Source organism: Scyliorhinus torazame, chromosome 17 (assembly GCF_047496885.1).
Source record: "Scyliorhinus torazame isolate Kashiwa2021f chromosome 17, sScyTor2.1, whole genome shotgun sequence".
Classification (NCBI taxonomy): domain Eukaryota; kingdom Metazoa; phylum Chordata; class Chondrichthyes; order Carcharhiniformes; family Scyliorhinidae; genus Scyliorhinus; species Scyliorhinus torazame.
In genome coordinates this window covers 121,924,921-121,944,181 of record NC_092723.1, presented here as the reverse complement: position 1 = coordinate 121,944,181, position 19,261 = coordinate 121,924,921, and the positions used below count along the sequence as shown (strand labels likewise).

At 48.4% G+C, this 19,261-nt stretch overlaps 1 protein-coding gene across 6 annotated transcripts in view; it reads right to left on the bottom strand.

Moving 5' to 3' along the window:
- Positions 1 to 18,848, bottom strand: part of dhrs7b (dehydrogenase/reductase (SDR family) member 7B) — a 49,722-nt gene extending 30,874 nt beyond the window's left edge. The window contains exons 1-3 of one of the 6 annotated variants that reach the window (XM_072480973.1): positions 18,755 to 18,848; positions 12,143 to 12,318; positions 1,058 to 1,167 (exon numbers count right to left, since the gene is read on the bottom strand). In XM_072480973.1, the coding sequence (XP_072337074.1) occupies positions 1,058 to 1,167; positions 12,143 to 12,318; positions 18,755 to 18,774 (306 nt within the window). In that variant the 5' untranslated portion in view covers positions 18,775 to 18,848. Of the gene's footprint in view, positions 1 to 1,057; positions 1,168 to 12,142; positions 12,319 to 12,649; positions 12,812 to 13,096; positions 13,229 to 14,234; positions 14,398 to 17,672; positions 17,714 to 17,898; positions 18,034 to 18,754 lie in introns of those variants that run through there. The other 5 variants (XM_072480970.1, XM_072480972.1, XM_072480969.1 and 2 more) reach the window with 5 other exon arrangements.
- Positions 18,849 to 19,261: the final 413 nt, after the last annotated feature.

Genomic DNA, 19,261 nt, shown 5'->3' with positions numbered 1-19,261 from the left:
CTCAGCAGCTCCCACCTGTCCTGCTGGGGCTGTGGAGACTCTAGAGATACTGGCCCTGTGAGTGCAATGGCAACATTAGGAGTCCGCCTAAGGATGGCGAACATGAAGCCAATAGCGAGGCCAGCTCCAGGGTAAATAACGTCTCTGGTCTGGCTCCTGGCTTCCATGGGCTTGGGATCCCCACTTGGGCCCGATGTCAGGATCCTGAAGCCCGCAAGAAAATTCTGCCTAAATTTCACACAGCCAATTGTCCTGTCTGCATTCACCTGCACTGCACTGCCTCCCAGTTCCCCACCACATCCATCGCAATAACAATACAATCCCTCCATGGCATTAGCACAGAATATCAGAGGTGACTTACTGACTCAGCTACTCAAGCACCAAGGGTTGTACATTGCACGAGCTAGCATCCAACTACATTTCATACACTTACAAATATTCTTCACCATTACTGCTAGATTATTTCAATTTTTTTTAAAAATCATCATTTGCATGAAATCATTCTTTATTTGAACATCTGATTTAAATTGATTTTATCTTCTCTCGTCCTGCCAGCCTGGTTCACCTGCAACATTATTCTGATGTCCCCACATTGGATCAGTTGCATCCGCACCAATCCAGTAAATGAGCGAAAGGTCACCCAACAGTCTCAAAAGGTTGAGGCAGTCTAAAACCCAACAAATAACCCGGAGACTTGGGGACTCTCTTTCTATCTGGGCCTGGTTCATTTCAAAGCAGGGGCCATTGAGCATAAAATCTAGAAACAGGTCATTCATCCCAACATATCCATGCTGGGTTATTCTCCACAAGAACCTCCTCCCATCCAACCAGAGCAAATATTCTACTTTTCCTTCTCCTTTGGTGTGTTTAGCTAGCCTCCCCTTAAATACATCTGTGGCATCTGCCTCAACCACTCCAATATGGCAGCTCACTGGATAAAGAGGATTCTCCTTAATTTCTAATTGAATTTATCAGTGGCCATCTAATTTTCACGAGTCCTGTTTTTGAACACCCTGACTAACATGTACGATGACTTGAATCACACAGCACTCCTTACCTTTTTCTTGTCATTCACTGTTAGCTCCTTTGTGAGTTCCTCCAGCTTTTGCTTGTTCCGTCCGCACAATACCAGCCTGGCACCAGCTGCATGGAAAACTCTGGCGCATTCTGACAGGGAAAGCAAAGATCATTGGTTTTAGCTTCAACAGCAGCAAAACTCACAGTTATATAGTGTATTTAACACAGTAAAAACATACCAAGGTTCGTCACAGGGCGATAGCAAACAAAATTCAACACTGAGCCACATAAGGCGAAATTAGGACACGCTCAGTCAATTTTAAAGACATCCTAGAGGGGAAAGAGGTGGAGATGTTCAGGGAGAGGATTCCAGAGTTTAGGACCAACCAGAGTTGAAGGCCTGTCCACCAATGGTGCAATGATTTAAGACTAACTGGGCACAAGAGGTCAAAGGTTTCTGTAGGAAGCCGGATCAACAATGCAGTGGCCAACCCTGAATCTGCACCCTTGCCCCATGGCAGCATCACAACACACTCAAGCATGTTGTGTTACTGCTCCACAAATGGGGAGAATGCTCCATTGAAAAATAAACTGAGACTCTTTCTAACTAATTCTGTTCATATTATATTCCAGTACAATTTATGTAATCTAAATCTTCACTTCTTAAAGGTCGCTCACCAAAACCTCTTTTGGTGTGTGGGTGGAGGGGGTTACCACACCTGCATAAGGATCCGTTGTGAAATGACACAGACATGACAAGATGCATGGCGACCTTCTGCGCTGTAGCCATTCTATGAATCCATGATTTTGGCTAGCCTCCAAAATCAAAACCTAATTGTAGGGATCAAAGACCATAATGGTGCTGAGTTAGCAAACTCACTCAGAGGGTTCACAGGAATAGCTCACAACAAAGTAGGAAAAAGTAAACTTCTAAGCTTGGGGTTGAACCTGTACGGTAGCACAGTGGTTAGCACCGTTGCTTCACAGCGCCAGGGTCCCAGGTTCAATTCCCGCTTGGGCCATTGTCTGTGTGGAGTCGGCACGTTCTCCCTGTGTCTGCGTGGGTTTCCTCCAGGTGCTCCGGTTTCCTCCCACAAATCCCGAAAGGTGTACTTGTTAGGTGATTTGAACATTCTGAATTATCCCTCAATGTACCCGAACAGGCGCCTGAGTGTGGTGACTAGGGAACTTTCACAGTAACTTCATTGCAGTGTTAATGGAAGTCTACCTGTGACAATGATAAAGATTATTATTATTCGTTCAACTCCATAGTTGGGAGCACAGTCAGAGTGAATTTGATCTGTGGCACATCTAATCCACAAGGGCCAGATCCAGAATACTTAAATGCATATCAAGAGCAAATAAAATAGTGGTTCTGTTCCTCGGCACTGACATCTTTCATCATGATGTTTATTGACCCACAGCACATTCAAACACTTATTGGGCCTCAGCTGAAGTACTGTGCCCATTTCTGGGGCAACACACTTTAGGAAATACGTTAAGTCCTTTGAGGGGGTGCTGAAGAGGTGCTAAGAGTCATTCCTATTTATTTCCTTTATTCCCATTTGATTTTCTATTATTTTTGATCTGCAGACCCATAATCGGAATGTGTCTTTAAACAGAGGACTCAAGTTGAAGCAGCCTGCTTGTCAGGACATTATGTTCCTAGACTTTGTATTTTGGAGAGGAGACACAGACTTTTTACACTGAGTGAATGTTAGGAACTGGTTGTGGAGGAAGTCAGTTCAGTTGGCTGACTGTTGGCCAGGGACAGTGTTCTGCGTGACAACACTTAGTGGTTGGTTGCTGTGTGATGTTTTTTGAGAGAACTTGGCAGATGCTTTTAGACCTTGGAAGTGAAAGGAATGGTCTCTCTCCCTCTCACTGCTGAAGTAAAGAACTGCTTTATTGTTCCATAACTAGTGAGTGTCTGGCACATTTTTGCTGAAAACTTGAAATGATTGTGAATCTACTGAGAAAGTAGACAACCTTGCCAGAGAAACCCATCTTAAGTCTCAAAGGAAAAGCACCAAAACGAAAGCTTGGACTACAGAAAGACATTAACTGGAAGCCATCCTGGTGCAAAGATCCTTTATCCTTTTATTTTTATGAATATTTTCTTTACCTCTCAATCATCTTTTCCCCTCTGCATTGTTTGTCTATGAGCATCAGGTGAGAGTGGAGTTAGTTAGAAAGAGGGAGGAGGGTTGGTAAAGGAGTATTAATCAGTTCCATTTTTCTGCCAGTTTAATTATATTACTGTCAAATAATAAGTTTATTTGCGTTAAAATTTACAAACCTAGTGGCTTTACTTAATCGGGATCAAACCAAAGACGTTGGATATTTAAGTAACTTCACCTGTGCAAGTAAATTAAGTAAACTTCACCAGTGTTGCGAGCCTGAATCAAGTGGGATTGGAATTGACTGTGCACTAGCCCAGGATGTTGTGACAAGATTTACAGGATTGATTTAATTTGATTTGATTTATTGTCACATGTACCAAAGTACAGTGAAAAGTATTTTTCTGCGGCCAAGGAACGTACACAGTACGTACATAGTAAACACAAGAATAATCAACAGGGAACATTGACAAATGGTACATCGACAAAACAGTGATTGGTTACAGGGCAGAACAAGGGGCCAAACAAAGCAAATACATGAGCAAGAGCAGCATAGGGCTTCGTGAATAGTGTTCTTACAGGGAACAGATCAGTCCGAGGGGGAGTCGTTGAGGAGTCTTGTAGCTGTGGGGAAGAAGCTGTTCCTATGTCTGGATGTGCGAGTCTTCAGACTTCTGTACCTTCTGCCTGATGGAAGGGTCTGGAAGAAGGCAAAGCTTGGGTGGGAGGGGTCTCTGATAATGCAGTCTGCCTTCCTGAGGCAGCAAGAGGTGTATACAGAATCAATGTGGGGGTGGCAAGTTTGTGTGATGCGTTGGGCTGAGTTCACCACAGTCTGCAGTTTCTTGTGATCTTGGACTGAGCAGTGGCCTACCAGGTTGTGATGCAGCCGGATAGGATGCTCTCTATCGCACATCTGCAGAAGTTTATGAGAGTCGATACAGACATGCCAAATTTCTTTAGCTTCCGCAGGAAGTAGAGACGTTGTTGGGCTTTCTTGACTGTTGCATCAACGTGAGTGGACCAGGACAGACTGTTGGTGATGGTGACCTCCAGGAACCTAAAGCTATCGACCATCTCCACTTCGGAGCCATTGATGCAAACGGGAGTGTGTGTCGTGCTGCGTTTCCTGAAGTTGATGATCAGTTCCTTGGTCTTTCCGACATTTAGAGAGAGGTTGTTTTCGGTACACCATGCAACCAAGTGATTTATCTCCCTCCTGTAGTCTGATTCGTCATTGTTTGAGATGCGGCCCACCACAGTCGTATCATCCGCAAACTTATAGATTGAGTTGGAGTTAAATCTTGCCACACAGTCATGTGTGTATAGGGAGTACAGTAGAGGACTGAGCACACATCCTTGCAGGACTCCGGTGTTGAGGACTATTGTGGAGGAGGTGCTGTTGCCTATCCTGACAGATTGTGGTCTGTTGGCGAAGAAGTCGAGGATCCAGCTGCACAGGGAGGGGTCAAGTCCAAGATTGTGGAGTTTGGTTACTAGTCTTATTGGGATAATGGTGTTGAAGGCGGAGCTGTAGTCTATGAACAGCAGTCCTGACATAGAATTTGTACGAGGGATGAAAGAGTTCAGTCAAGTGGAATGACTAAAGAGGTTTGGGTTATTCTCCCCAGAGCAGAGATGCTTAAGAGGAGATTTAATAGAGGTGTTCATGAAAGATTGTTCAGGAAGTGTTAATGGGAAGAAACTGTTTCCAGCAGCAGAGGATGGGTAACCTGAGGAATTTTATTTTATTCTGAATTGTTGTGATCAGGATTGTTGCTCTCTTTGGTTGGCTCTGAATATGGCGGTCAATATGGTCGCCTTCCTTAATCCTAATTATGTTTGCTCTAGAGTCGGCAGGTATCTCTTGATACCGCCACAAAATTCAAACCCGAATACTGATCAAAGAGTCGGTACACCAGTTAGTTAGTCCAAAGTCGATACTGTTTATTTACACACACAGTAATATCTACTCATGCATGAAAAGCTACTGACTAAACTAGCACTATTGCTAAAGTCTATACTTAGCTTTGGGCGCCTACTCAATCAGAGGAACAATGGCTGTTGTTCGGTTCTGAGGCTGCTGGGGTCGAAGTGGTGAAGGGGGAAACAGCTAAGGTCGTCTGTCTGGTAGCGAGCATTGATCTTGGACTTACTTGCTTCTGGTGCAGCTGGTGGACGGGTCTCTCTGCTGTGAGAGCAGAGTCTAAGAGAGCGATTCTCTCTCGGGGCCGCCTTCTTGTACATGAAGGGGCTTCGCGCGCTTTTGGGCGGGCTTTGAACTTGGCCCCAATTAATTGGGCCGTATCTTGATCACTCGTATTGATCTTGACCAATAAAGGGGTGAGTGCCCTGATGGCTGGGCGGGTCCTCTGTGGCCGTTGGCCTGCTTTGTTTTCTGCTTTCAGTTTGGGGAACTGGCGCAGCGAGGTCTGGGGCCAGATCGGTTACTTAAGTATCTTCCTTTCTTTCCGGAGATGGGCCATCCATATGCTAATGGGCCTACAGTTTCAGTCTTGTCTGGGAGCTGCGGCTCCAATATGCAGACAGGCTCTGTGCCTGCTTGCTTTCTTAACATTGTCCATTTTTCCCTGCAATCTTTGCAAATGTCCATTTTGTATTCTGGAAGTGGCCATCCCAGATGGGCACAGGATTGTTCTGCCTGAAAGGAGTGGTGGAAACAGATTCAATAGCAACATTGAAATTCCACCCATTTGCAAGAATCCATTATGAAATGACACAGTAGGAAACTGAATAAATACCTGATATGAGAGAATTATCAGGGTAATGGGGAAGGAGTAGGGGAACGTGACTAATTGGATAGCCACCACAGGTACAATGGTCCCCTTCAGTATTTAAAAAAAAATATATATTTATTAAAATTTTTAACACAATTTTTCACCCTTACAAACCCCCCCCCCTCGTAACAAATAGAAAGAAAACGCACATAGCAAGACATAAAAATGGTAAAACGATATGTTACAGAACTTTGTACATTGGATTCCTCCCGTACATGCCAGTTTTCCAGATCCTTCATGTATTATCTTGCTCAAATACCCCCCAGACTTTATGCTCTCTAGCTTGATAAACCCTGCCATATCATTTATCCAGGCCTCCACGCTGGGGGGCTTCGCCTCCTTCCACATTAGCAAGATCCTTCGCCGGGCTACTAGGGACGCAAAGGCCAGAATGCCTGCCTCTTTCGCCTCCTGCACTCCCGGCTCGTCCACTGCTCCAAATATTGCTAGCCCCCAGCTTGGCTTGACCCGGGCTTTCACCACCTTAGATATTGTTCCCGCCACTCCCCTCCAGAACCTCTCCAGTGCTGGGCATGACCAAAACATATGGACATGGTTCGCGGACTTCCTGGGCACCTCCCACATCTGTCCTCTACCCCAAAGAACCTACTCAGCCTCGCCCCCGTCATGTGCGCTCTGTGAACCACCTTAAATTGTATCAGGCTAAGCCTGGCACACGAGGAAGAGGAATTAACCCTACCTCGGGCATCAGCTCATAGCCCCTCCTCAATCTCCTCCCCCAGCTCCTCCTCCCATTTACCCTTCAGCTCCTCTACCAACGCCTCCCCCTCTTCTTTCATCTCCTGGTATATCGCCGACACCTTGCCCTCTCCAACCCATACGCCCGAGATCACCCTGTCTTGAATTTCCTGTGCCGGGAGCAACGGGAATTCCCTCACCTGCCGCCTATAAATGATTTGGAGGAAAATGTAACTGGTCTGATTAGTAAGTTTGCAGACGACACAAAGGTTGGTGGAATTGCGGATAGCGATGAGGACTGTCTGAGGATACAGCAGGATTTAGATTGTCTGGAGACTTGGGCGGAGAGATGGCAGATGGAGTTTAACCTGGACAAATGTGAGGTAATGCATTTTGGAAGGGCTAATGCAGGTAGGGAATATACAGTGAATGGTAGAACCCTCAAGAGTATTGAAAGTCAAAGAGATCTAGGAGTACAGGTCCACAGATCACTGAAAGGGGCTACACAGGTGGAGAAGGTAGTCAAGAAGGCATACGGCATGCTTGCCTTCATTGGCCGGGGCATTGAGTATAAGAATTGGCAAGTCATGTTGCAGCTGTATAGAACCTTAGTTAGGCCACACTTGGAGTATAGTGTTCAATTCTGGTCGCCACACTACCAGAAGGATGTGGAGGCTTTAGAGAGGGTGCAGAAGAGATTTACCAGAATGTTGCCTGGTATGGAGGGCATAAGCTATGAGGAGCGATTGAATAAACTCGGTTTGTTCTCACTGGAACGAAGGAGGTTGAGGGGCGACCTGATAGAGGTATACAAAATTATGAGGGGCATAGACAGAGTGGATAGTCAGAGGCTTTTCCCCAGGGTAGAGGGGTCAATTACTAGGGGGCATAGGTTTAAGGTGAGAGGGGCAAAGTTTAGAGTAGATGTACGAGGCAAGTTTTTTACGCAGAGGGTAGTGGATGCCTGGAACTCACTACCGGAGGAGGTAGTGGAGGCAGGGACGATAGGGACATTTAAGGGGCATCTTGACAAATATATGAATAGGATGGGAATAGAAGGATACGGACCCAGGAAGTGTAGAAGATTGTAGTTTAGTCGGGCAGTATGGTCGGCACGGGCTTGGAGGGCCGAAGGGCCTGTTCCTGTGCTGTACATTTCTTTGTTCTTTGTTCTCACAAATGCCCTCACCTGCATGTATCTGAAAGCATTTCCCGGGGGTAGCCCAAACTTCTCCTCTAGTGCCCCTCGGCTCACAAACGTCCCATCAATGAACAGGTCCACCATTCTTCTAATCCCCGCCCGATGCCAGCTCTGAAACCCCCCGTCGATCCTCCCCGGGACAAACCGATGGTTACCCCTGATCGGGGACCACACCGAGGCTCCCATTACACCCCTGTGCCGTCTCCACTGGCCCCAGATCTTTAGCGTTGCCGCCACCACTGGACTCGTGGTGTACCTTGTCGGCCCGAGAGCGGCAGCGGTGCCGTCACCAGCGCCCCCAGGCTCGTTCCTTTGCAGGACGCCATCTCCAACCTCTTCCATGCCGCCCCCTCTCCCTCCATCACCCACTTACGGATCATCGCCACATTTGCTGCCCAGTAGTAGCCCCCCAGATTCGGCAGCACCAACCCTCCTCGGTCCCTACTGCGCTCCAGAAACTCTCTCCTTACCCTCGGGGTCTTATTCGCCCACACAAACCCCATAAGGCTCCTGCTTACCCTCTTAAAAAAGGCCTTGGTGATCACGATGGGAAGGCACTGAAACACAAAAAGAAACCTCGGGAGGACCAACATTTTGACCGACTGCACTCTACCCGCTAGCGAGAGCGGCAACATGTCCCATCTTTTGAAGTCCTCCTCCATCTGCTCCACCAGCCTAGTCAGATTCAGTTTATGTAGGGCCCCCCAACTCCTAGCTATTTGGATCCCCAGGTACCGAAAGCTCCTTTCCGCCCTCCTCAGCGGTAGGTCGTCTATCCTCCTTTCCTGGTCTCCTGCCTGTACTACAAAGAGCTTACTCTTCCCTACATTAAGCTTATAGCCCGAAAAATCCCCAAACTCCCTTAGAGTCTGCATGACCTCCACCATCCCCTCCACTGGATCCGCCACATACAGCAACAGGTCATCTGCATAAAGCGACACTCGATGCTCCTCTCCCCCTCAGACCACCCCCCTCCATTTCCTAGACTCCCTTAATGACATGGCCAAGGGTTCAATTGCTAATGCAAACAACAGGGGGGACAGGGGGCACCCCTGCCTCGTCCCACGGTACAGACGAAAATACTCCGACCTCCGCCGATTCGTAACCACACTCTCCCCCAGGGCTCTGTAAAGGAGCTTAACCCAACTAATAAACCATCCCCCGAACCCAAACCTACGCAGCACTTCCCAGAGGTACCCCCACTCTACTCGGCCAAAGGCCTTCTCCGCGTCCATAGCTGCCACTATCTCCGCCTCTCCCTCCACCGATGGCATCATTATCACGTTTAGGAGCGGCCGCACATTGGTGTTTAGCTGCCTGCCCTTTACAAATCCCGTCTGGTCCTCGTGAATCACCCCCGGGACACAGTCCTCGATCCTCGTAGCCAGCACTTTTGCCAGCAACTAAGCATCCACTTTGAGGAGCGAGATCGGCCTGTACGACCCACATTGCAGTGGGTCCTTGTCCCGCTTCAGGATCAAAGAGATTGTCGCCTCCGACATTGTCGGGGGCAAGGTCCCACCCTCCCTTGCCTCATTAAAAGTCCTCACTAGCAGCGGGGCCAACAGGTCTACGTACTTCCTGTAGAACTCAACCGGGAACCTGTCCGGTCCCGGGGCCTTCCCTGCCTGCATACTCCCCAAACCTTTGCTCAGCTCCTCCAACCCAATTGGTGCCCCCAAACCAGCCACCTCCTGCTCCTCCACCCTCGGGAACCTCAGTTGGTCCAGGAATCGTCTCATCCCCTCTTCCCCCGCTGGGGGCTGGGATCTGTACAGCTCCTCATAGAAGGCCTTGAATGCCTCATTTACTTTCGTTGCACTCCGCACAGTAGCTCCCCTTCCATCCTTGACTCCACCTATTTCCCTCGCTGCCATCCTCTTACGGAGCTGGTGTGCCAGCATCCGTCTCGCCTTCTCCCCATACTCATACGTCGCCCCCTGCGCTTTCCTCCACTGTGCCTCTGCCTTCCCTGTGGTCAACAGGTCAAACTCCGTCTCGAGACGTCACCTTTCCCTAAGTAATCCCTCTTCAGGGGCCTCTGCGTATCTCCTGTCAACTCTTAAAATCTCCCACTAACCTCTCCCTTTCCATGCCCTCAGTCTTCTCCCTATGAGCCCTGATGGAGATTAGCTCTCCCCTGATCACCGCCTTCAGCGCCTCCCATACCACCCCCACCTGCACCTCCCCATTGTCGTTGGCCTCCAAGTACCTTTCGATACACCCCCTCACCCTCCCACACACCGCCTCATCTGCCAGCAGTCCCACATCTAACCGCCACAACGGGCGTTGGTCCCTCTCCTCTCCCAACTCCAGTTACACCCAGTGCGGGGCGTGATCTGAAATGGCTATGGCCGAATACTCCGTTCCCTCCACTTTCGGGATCAGCGCCCTGCCCAGAACAAAAAAATCAATCCGGGAGTAGGCTTTGTGCACGTGGGAGAAAAAAGAAAATTCCCTGGCCTGCGACCTGGCAAACCTCCACGGGTCCACTCGCCCCATCTGATCCATAAACCCCCTAAGCACCTTGGCTGCCGCCGGCCTCTTTCCGGTCCTAGATCTGGAGCGATCCAGTGCTGGGTCCAACACCGTATTAAAATCCCCACCCATTATCAAGCTTCCTACCTCCAGGTCCGGAATGCGCCCCAACATGCGCTTCATGAATCCGGCATCGTCCCAGTTCGGGGCGTATGCATTTACCAATACCACCCACGTCCCCTGCAACTTACCGCTCACCATCACGTATCGACCTCCATTGTCCACTATGATATTCTTGGCCTCAAACAACACCCGCTTCCCCGCCAATATTGCCACCCCTCTGTTCTTCGCGTCCAGCCCCGAATGGAATACCTGTCCTACCCATCCCTTTCTTAACCTGACCTGATCCGCCACCTTCAAATGTGTCTCCTGGAGCATGACCACGTCTGCCTTCAGTCCCTTTAAGTGCGCGAACAGTCGGGCCCTCTTTACCAGCACATTCAGGCCCCTCACATTCCACGTTATCAGCCGGATTGGGGGGCCTCCCACCCCCCCCCCCCCCCCCCCCCACCCCCACCCCGTGTACAACAAACATCAAACATCCCCCCCACCCTCACAAACCCTCAGTTTGAGTCCAACTCTTCAGTTTGAATAAAGGTCCAAGTCTCCTCAGGCGTTTCAAAATAGTGGTGTTGATCCTTGTATGTGACCCACAATCGCGCTGGCTGCAGCATTCCGAATCTCACTGCTTTCCGGTGCAGCACCGGCTTGGCCCGGTTGAAACCAGTTCTCCTCTTTGCAACCTCCGTGCTCCAGTCCGGGTATATTCGGATCTCCGCATTCTCCCAGCTGCTGCTCCGCTCTTTCTTGGCCCATTTCAAGACCCTCTCTCTGTCCGTGAAACGGTGAAACCTCACCACAATCTCCCTTGGCGGCTTATTAGCCTTCGGCCTCCTCGCCAGCACCCGGTGTGCCCCATCCAGCTCCAAAGGCCTCGAAGGGGCCTCCGCGCCCATCATCGACTCGAGCATCGTGCTCGCATATGCCCCGGCATCGGCCCCCTCCACTCCTTCAGGGAGACCCAGGATCCGAAGATTCTTTCTCCTCGACCTGTTCGCCAGGTCTTCGAATCTTCCTGCCCACCTCTTGTGCAGCGCCTCGTGCTCCTCCACCCTCACCGCCAGGCCCAAGATCTCATCCTCGTTCTCATTGACTTTTTTCTGCACCTCCTGGATCTTTACCTCGTGGGCTTTCTGGGTCATCCCTAGTCCTTCAATCGCCGACAGCATAGGCACCAGCATCTCTTTCCGCAGCTCCTCGAAACAGCGCTTAATGAACTCTTGCAGCTCCGGCCCGCATTCCACTTTATCCCCGGCCGCCGCCATTTTGTTTTTCTTCCCTCACTTCTCCCGCTGCGCCAACGCCGCTTTTTTGGCCGTTTCGCTTCTAGTCCGGTCCATAAACGGTGAAGGGGGACCTCACTCTTCCCTTCCCACACGGAACATCTTCAAAAAATTCCCGTTGGGGCTCCTCTAGAGAGCCCGAAAGTCCGTGATCGCGGGAGCTGCCGAATCGTGCGGCTTAGCTCCGCATCGCCGCAACCGGAAGTCTCCCCTTCAGTATTGTGCCATTCTGTGACTTAACAGCAGCACATCAATCAGATGTCAAGTTTCAGAGGCTTAGAACCTTGCACACGACATTTTACGGTAAGGGTGGCGATCAGAAGCAATACAGTATACAACTGGGGAAAAACTGAGAGAGCAGGTGGAAGCTAAGGAGGTACAGAAACAGAAATACTGTTACATTCTCTAAGAGTGTTATTACCTTACCTTTACCAAGGCCAGAGCTTGCTCCCGTTATTACCACAACAGCACCCTGAACTATTGCTCGCTCCTTCATGCTCTGCAGCAGCCTGAATAAGATAATAAGGCCCACACTACCCAGCATCAATGGCAAGAGGTTTGAATAGGTTACTTCCAAGAGAGTCCCATTGTACAGCATTTTCCTAGGGGTTGGAGAGGAAAAGAAAGTGTAAAAATAAAGTAACTTTTAAAAAAAATTTAGAGTCCCAATTCATTTTTTCCAATTAAGGGGCAATTTAACGTGGCCAATCCAACTATCTTGCACATCTTTGGGTTGTGGGGGCAAAACCCACGCAAACACGGGGAGAATGTGCAAACTCCACACGGACAGTGACCCAGAGCTGGATCGAACCTGGGACCTTGGTGCCATGATGCAGCAGGGCTAACCCACTGCACCACCGTGCTGCCCTAAAAATAAAGTAAATTACTTGCAGTGACGACTAGTCCCAGGTGCCAGAGTTAAATGGGATTTACCCTTCGAGTGGTATTCTGTCGGGCATGAATCCCCAGGCTGTTCAAATCCGACTAGGGAGAACTCTGCTGCTTTTTGATTAGTGCCATGAGATTCACTTGAGGAGGGGGGAGGGCAGAGGGGTCTCGACTTCAAGTCTGAAAGAAGGCCCCTGCAACATTTGCAGCACTAGACTTTTACTCGATAGTCTCTTTGGCAAATGTAGAATTAGTGTGCCCGTCTCTAATTCACTGCCAGTGAACAGTGCAAGCCAGAGAGGACATGCTCAGGGCACGATTACATCAGACTACAACAGCTGTGAATTCTATTTCCAGCACCTGAACTTAATCTTATCCAAACTTGGCTTGAATTTCAGTCACTGGGAGTCCGTTTGTTAAACAAGGGGAGAAAATACTACTTACATTTGCTTCACATTTACCAAAATAAAACAAACATAAGTCAAAGCCAACCTTTTAATCGGTGTCCCCTGCTAATGTATCTTCCACAGAGCTAAGACCCCTTGTAGGTGCAATCCACAGACTGTCTCAGAGCAGATAAGCCCTCGTTAAATGACACACAGCATAGATATGTGAGCTTAGGCTGCCCCGAAGAGGAATGGCTAGCTGTAACTAAAATACTTAGGAAGAGAACTTTGAATGACGTTAGGAACACCAGAGTCTTTGTGACTCACTTTAAATGTCAGTCATGGGAGGCATTAAGATGCTACGATCCTCAACCCAGCATTTTAAATGGTTATTATCAAGTTGTAGTCTCTGGGAGAAGGAGCACGAAGGCGAGGAGGAAGCAAAGGGGGGGGGGGAGGAAAGGAGGGGAATGTGCAAGAGAGGGGAGGGCGGAATGAGGGGGTGAGAGAGGGAGCAAAGAGAGGGGAGAGGGAGGGCAAGACAAATCAGCCGTGACCCTATTTCATGATTCTGTCCACTGGCCTAAGCTGGGTAGCGTGTGCATGTGGGCATGAGGCAAGGTGAGGGTTAAACCCGGATAATCTCCTCCCCAAACAATGGAATAAATCTTCGACATCTATGGCGTCAGCTCAAAATTGAAGAGCTGGGAGAGACGATACATGGTTGCTGTATCTGAGTGCAAGTCAACATCCTAGAAAGGGGGAAAATTTGATACATGTGAAATAAAACATTCTGTGCCCCCGTCACCCTTCCGTCACTGCCCTCACGGCAGTTTCATGCTCCCTGGAGTAGATTTCAAATGAGTAACAAGTTCAGTTAATCCGTGTGAAAATACCCAACACAAGCCACAGGTTGGCTAAGGAATCTTTCACAGCAATGGGGTTTGTTTACTTTGTACCTCATGACTCCAAGTTCAGAGCAGGGAGAGTTCCACTCTGGTGTTTCTGCTGCACACAAGCCTCCTCCCACCCTGCATCACCTCTCTTTGTTCATAGAATCCCTACAGTGCAGGAGGCCATTCGGCCCGAGTCTGCACCGACCCTTCGAAAGACCACCCACCTAGGCCCAATTCCCCACCCTATTCCTGCAAATCCAACCCAAGAGGGAATTTAGCATGACCATCCACCTAACCTACACATCTTTGGACTGTGGAAGGAAACCAGAGCACCTGAAGGAAACCCACCCAGACAGGAGAAGAATGTGCGCACAGCCACCAGAGGTCGGAATCGAACCCGGGTCCCACACTGCCATTCACATCAGACTCTTGATAGGATAAAAATAAGCGACGTGTGAACACCAGGAACCTGACACTTTCAGTCCCTCGGGGAGCTCTACAAAATCTGTGAAAATCGGATAGCAAGTTATACACGTGCAGTAAGCAGGATTTATTGAACCATCACACCGTGTTCAATAACTTGCCCTAATTGCTGAGCTATTTGACTACATGAGGCATCACAGCCGAAGCAGACCCCATTCTCACCTATGTCCACAGGACAGAGCTTTCAGTTTAGTGGTAGCATTCCCACCTCGGAGTCCAAAGGTGCAAAATTCAAATCCCATTCTCGATTTCTGATTAATGAAATCTGGACCCCCGGCTTGAAATTTGAATTTGATCATCCTGCGGAATACTCGCTTCCAATGGATGTACGTAACCCCCCTCCCCCTCCTCATCATATGGGTTATAGGAGGCTGTAAACCTTCTCGCCATACAGGACTGTCAGCTGGTATAATGGCCGACTGGGACACAAATGTTCCCAATATCATTCTCCATGGGAACAAGGTGAAGATACAAAAGACCAATCCATGTCCACACCTATGCCTGGGATAGTGATTGGAAGGAAAAATCCTGTTTCTGTTTCTTTTTCCCCTCTGCTAGTACCAGAACTTGAATTGTGGACCGTCTGATCTGTGTGGCTCAATTAGTCTGTCTTTATCAAGTGGACCAGCAGGGGGAGCCCCAATCCTTAATTTCTCTCTTGTTACCTCAGGAACATGTTGGTATTGAACAGCTACCTTCTGTCAAAGACCCAATTATCAGATCAAAGACCCAATTATCACTTCTATCTATTATAGGGACCTTAGCTATTGAGTATTACAGACCTTGAGAAACCCTACAACTTAAAAGTGCGCTAAAACACAGCACATTTTCACTTACACTAAGAAGTGTCGAGAAAACTGGATTTGTACTTAACGGCAGCTAAAAACTGGTCAATTGATATTTTTATATTTGTTCTTGGAATATGACAACATTGGGTTGTATTTATAGTCAATTCTTGGTTGTTGTGAGGGGATTAAAAGTCAATCAAGCTAGGACCCCAACTTTTCACATTATATATTAATGTTTGGACGAGACAACTAAATATATTATCTCCAAATGTGCAGATGATACAACATTGGGTGGGAATGTGAGCTGTGAGAAGGATGCAGAGATGCTTAAGCGGGATTTGGACTGGCTGAGTGAGTGGGCATATGCATGGCAGGCCAGTATAATGTGGATAAATGTGGAGTTATCTGCATCAGTAACAAAAATAGGAAGGCGGATTATTATTTGAATGGGTGTAAACTGAAAGGTGGCTACTCAGCGAGACCTTAGTGTCCTCGGGTATCAGTTGCTGAAAGTAAGGGCACAGGTACAGCAGGCAGTAAAAAAGGCAAATGGTATGGTGGCCTTCATAACCAGAGGATTTAAGTGTAGGAATAGAGATGTTTTACTGCAATTGTATAGGGCATTGATGAGGCCACATCAGGAGTAGTGTGTGCAGTTTTGGTGTCCTTATCCGAGGAAGGATGTTCTTGCTTTGGAGGGAGTGCAGCAAAGGTTTACCAGGTTGATTCGTGGGATGGCGGGACTGTCATACGAGGTAAGAATAAATCGGTTTCGGATTATATTCATTGGAGTTTAAGAGTGAGAGGGGATCTCATAGAAACTTACAAAATTCAAACAGGATTGGACAGGGTAGATTCTGAAAGAATGTTCCTAATGGTGGAAGAGTCCAGAACTCGGGGTGATAGTTTGGGGATAAGGGGTAAACCTTTTAGGACTGAGGTGAGGAGAAATGTTTTCACCCAGAGTGGTGACTCTGTAGAATTCACTACCACAGAAAGTAGTTGAGGCCATTTCAAGAAGAAATTAGATATAGCTCTTGGGGCTAAAGGGATCAAGGGAAATGGGGAGAAGGCGGGATCAGGGTTTGGAACTTGCTGATCAGCCATGATCATAATGAATGGTGGATCACGCTCGATGGGCTGAATGGCCTCCTCCTACTTCTATGATTCTAGTCTGGAAAGGAGTTTTCTGAGGCCAGACTGGGTGGGGACAACACTTCCCTTCCCTCAATAACAGCAGCGTATCAGTGTTAAATTTCAGTCATTCTGTACAAATCACCAGATGGTAGGATTTGAAATGATGATCACTGGATCGCTAGTCCAAAACTGTGACAACTGAACTATCGTTCCTGCAGGGAATGGGATCATCACAACTCAACGATAAGGAGAATAAAACAGCCAAGTCCAATTCAGCTGGGGTGAAACAGGATGGCAGTGTGTCAGATTCCCTCATCAATTAAACCCCTGGGCATCGCTGCCTCGGCCAGCATTTGTTCATCCCTAATTACCCTTGAGAAGGTGGTGGTGAGCTGTCTTCTTGCATCGCTGCAATCCAGGTACATCCACATAGTGCTGTTTGGAAGGGAGTTCAGAACTATGACCCAGTGACAATAAAGGAACAGCAGTACAGTTCCAAGTCAGTATGGTGTGTAGCTTGGAGGGGGACTTGCAGGTCGTGGTGTTCCAATATGCTGCCATGGTCAAAGGTGGTAGAGATCATGGGTTTGGAAGATGCAATTGAAGGAGCCTGGGTGAGTTGCTGCAGTGCGTCTTGTAGGTGGTACATATTACTGCCATTGTGTGTCAGTGGCAGAAGTAGTATATGTTAATCGATGGGGTGCAAATCAAGCTTTGCTTTGTCCTGGATGGTGTTGAACTTCTTCAGTGTTGTTGGAGCTGCACTCGGATGCACAGATTTAGAGTCAGCAAGTGAGTCGCAGAATTCTCAGCCTCTGACCTGCCCTTTTAGTCACAATATTTATATGGCTGGACCTGTTAAATATTTGATCAATCAGAATGTTGGTGGTGGGGGATTCAGCGATAGTAATGCGATTGAATGTCACAGAGAGGTAGTTTGATTCTCTCTTGTTGGAGATGGTCATTAACTAGCACTTTTTTGACATGAACATTACCTGTCACCTTAAGCCGGAGTGTTGGACAGCTCTTGCTGCATTTGGTCATGAATTACTTCAGTATCTGAGAAGTCACAAACAGTGCTGAACATTGTGCAATCATCAGTCAACATCCCCACCTCTGACCTTATGTTGGAGGGGAGGTCATTGATGAAACAACTGAAAATAGTTGGGCCTAAGGACACAACCCTGAGGAACTCCTACAGAGATGTGCTGGGGCTGAGATGGTTGGTCTCCACCCACAACCATCTTCCCTTTGTGCCCGGTAGGAGTCAAACCAGTGGAGAAATTTGCCCCAATTCTCTTGACTTCCATTTTGCTCAGGTTCCTTGATGCAAAACATGGGCAAGTGCTACCTTTATGTCAAGGGCAGTCACTCTCACCTCTGGCATTCAGCTCTTTTGTCCATGTTTGAACCAAGGTTGTAATGGAGCGAGTGGCCCTGTCAGAACCGAAACTGAGTTTCAGTGAGCAGGTTCCTGCTGCTTCTTCAGTTGCCGAGGCGCAAATCTCTCCCCCCCCCCCCCCCCCCCCGTGTCTCCCCCAGCCCCACACTCCTCCATTAAAATGGTCCTTAATTCATACTATTTTGACAAAGTTGCCGGTCACCTTAGGGTGGCCACTGGCAGGAGGTCAGCAACGCTAAACATCTTGGGTGATCACATCTTCTGGGACAGTGAACCATTGCAGTTCAAATGGAAAAGGCCCAACTGCAACTGAGACACATACAATCGGGGTGGTGGCCAGTAGAGGAGTATAACCTCTCTTTTCAATGTCTCCATTGGTAATTTGAGGCTTCTGTAGATGGGTAAAGGAACAAACACAACATCCTCTAGTGCTTCACTAGTATGTGTTCTAACCGCATAATGGACATAAAGGCTGACCGGTGATCAGATAGTGAGCAGACCACCTGAAAAGTGCTGGTATAAAGCCAGAAAAATGACCATAAGCAGGTCATCTGCCTAATTAGAACTCCCTACACTGTAAAAGGCCATTCAGCCCATCAAGTCCACACCGACCCTCTGAAAGAGCGTCCTACCCAGGCCCACTACCCCACCTAACCTGCACACCTTTGGACACTAAGGGCAATTTAGCATGGCGAATCCACTTAACTTGCACATCTTTGGTCTGTGGGAGGAAACCGGAGCATCCGGAGGAAATCCACACTGAGACAAGGAGAAAGTGCAAAATCCACACAATCAACCGAGGCCGGGATTGAACCCGGCTCCCTGGCGGCCCAATGTCACCTTCTGTGCCTCAGTTTGCTTGACAGCAATCATGTGAAGCATCTTGATGGGTTTTACTGTTAAAAGGTGTTATACAAATGTAAGTTGTGCTCCAGCACAATCACTGGAATGACCATAAGAACCCGGGGGGGGGGGGGGGGGGGGGGGTAAATCCTGTCCAGTAAACTCCAACCACTAAACACTAACTGGCCAGCACCCCCTCCCTGCCCCGCACTCACCTGCCCGCCTGAGACAACATCCTCCCCGCCAGCTGTCACTCACAGTGACCGGCAGCTCCAGTAGCCAATCAACGGGCGCGCAGCCGCACGGCGCCACCTCATGGTAGCCAATCAGAGCGGCCGGTGGGCGGAATTTCCAACCGGGACATTAATTATGGAGACACCCGGGAGAGATGGGCGGAAAAAACTTCCGGAGTGATCCCGTGGAGTGGCGACATTGGTTCCGCTTCACATGCGCTCCTCTATTTAATAAATTAAGAGTTTATATACCCCTGAAAAAATACTGATCTTGAAGTCTGTGATTTATATTGGATGGGATGGGAATCGGTTCAGATATAAATACTGCTGGCTAGGGATGGGAATTTCATTGAATGATTGCACTTTGTGCTGGTACTTAATGGTTTTTGTTGCTCTGTGAATTCAGCTGTTCAGTTATTCCAGACACTTTCCTACAGAAACAAGAAATGATCTTACAATCTTGCACTAAAGATCATAGAGGGGTCAGTG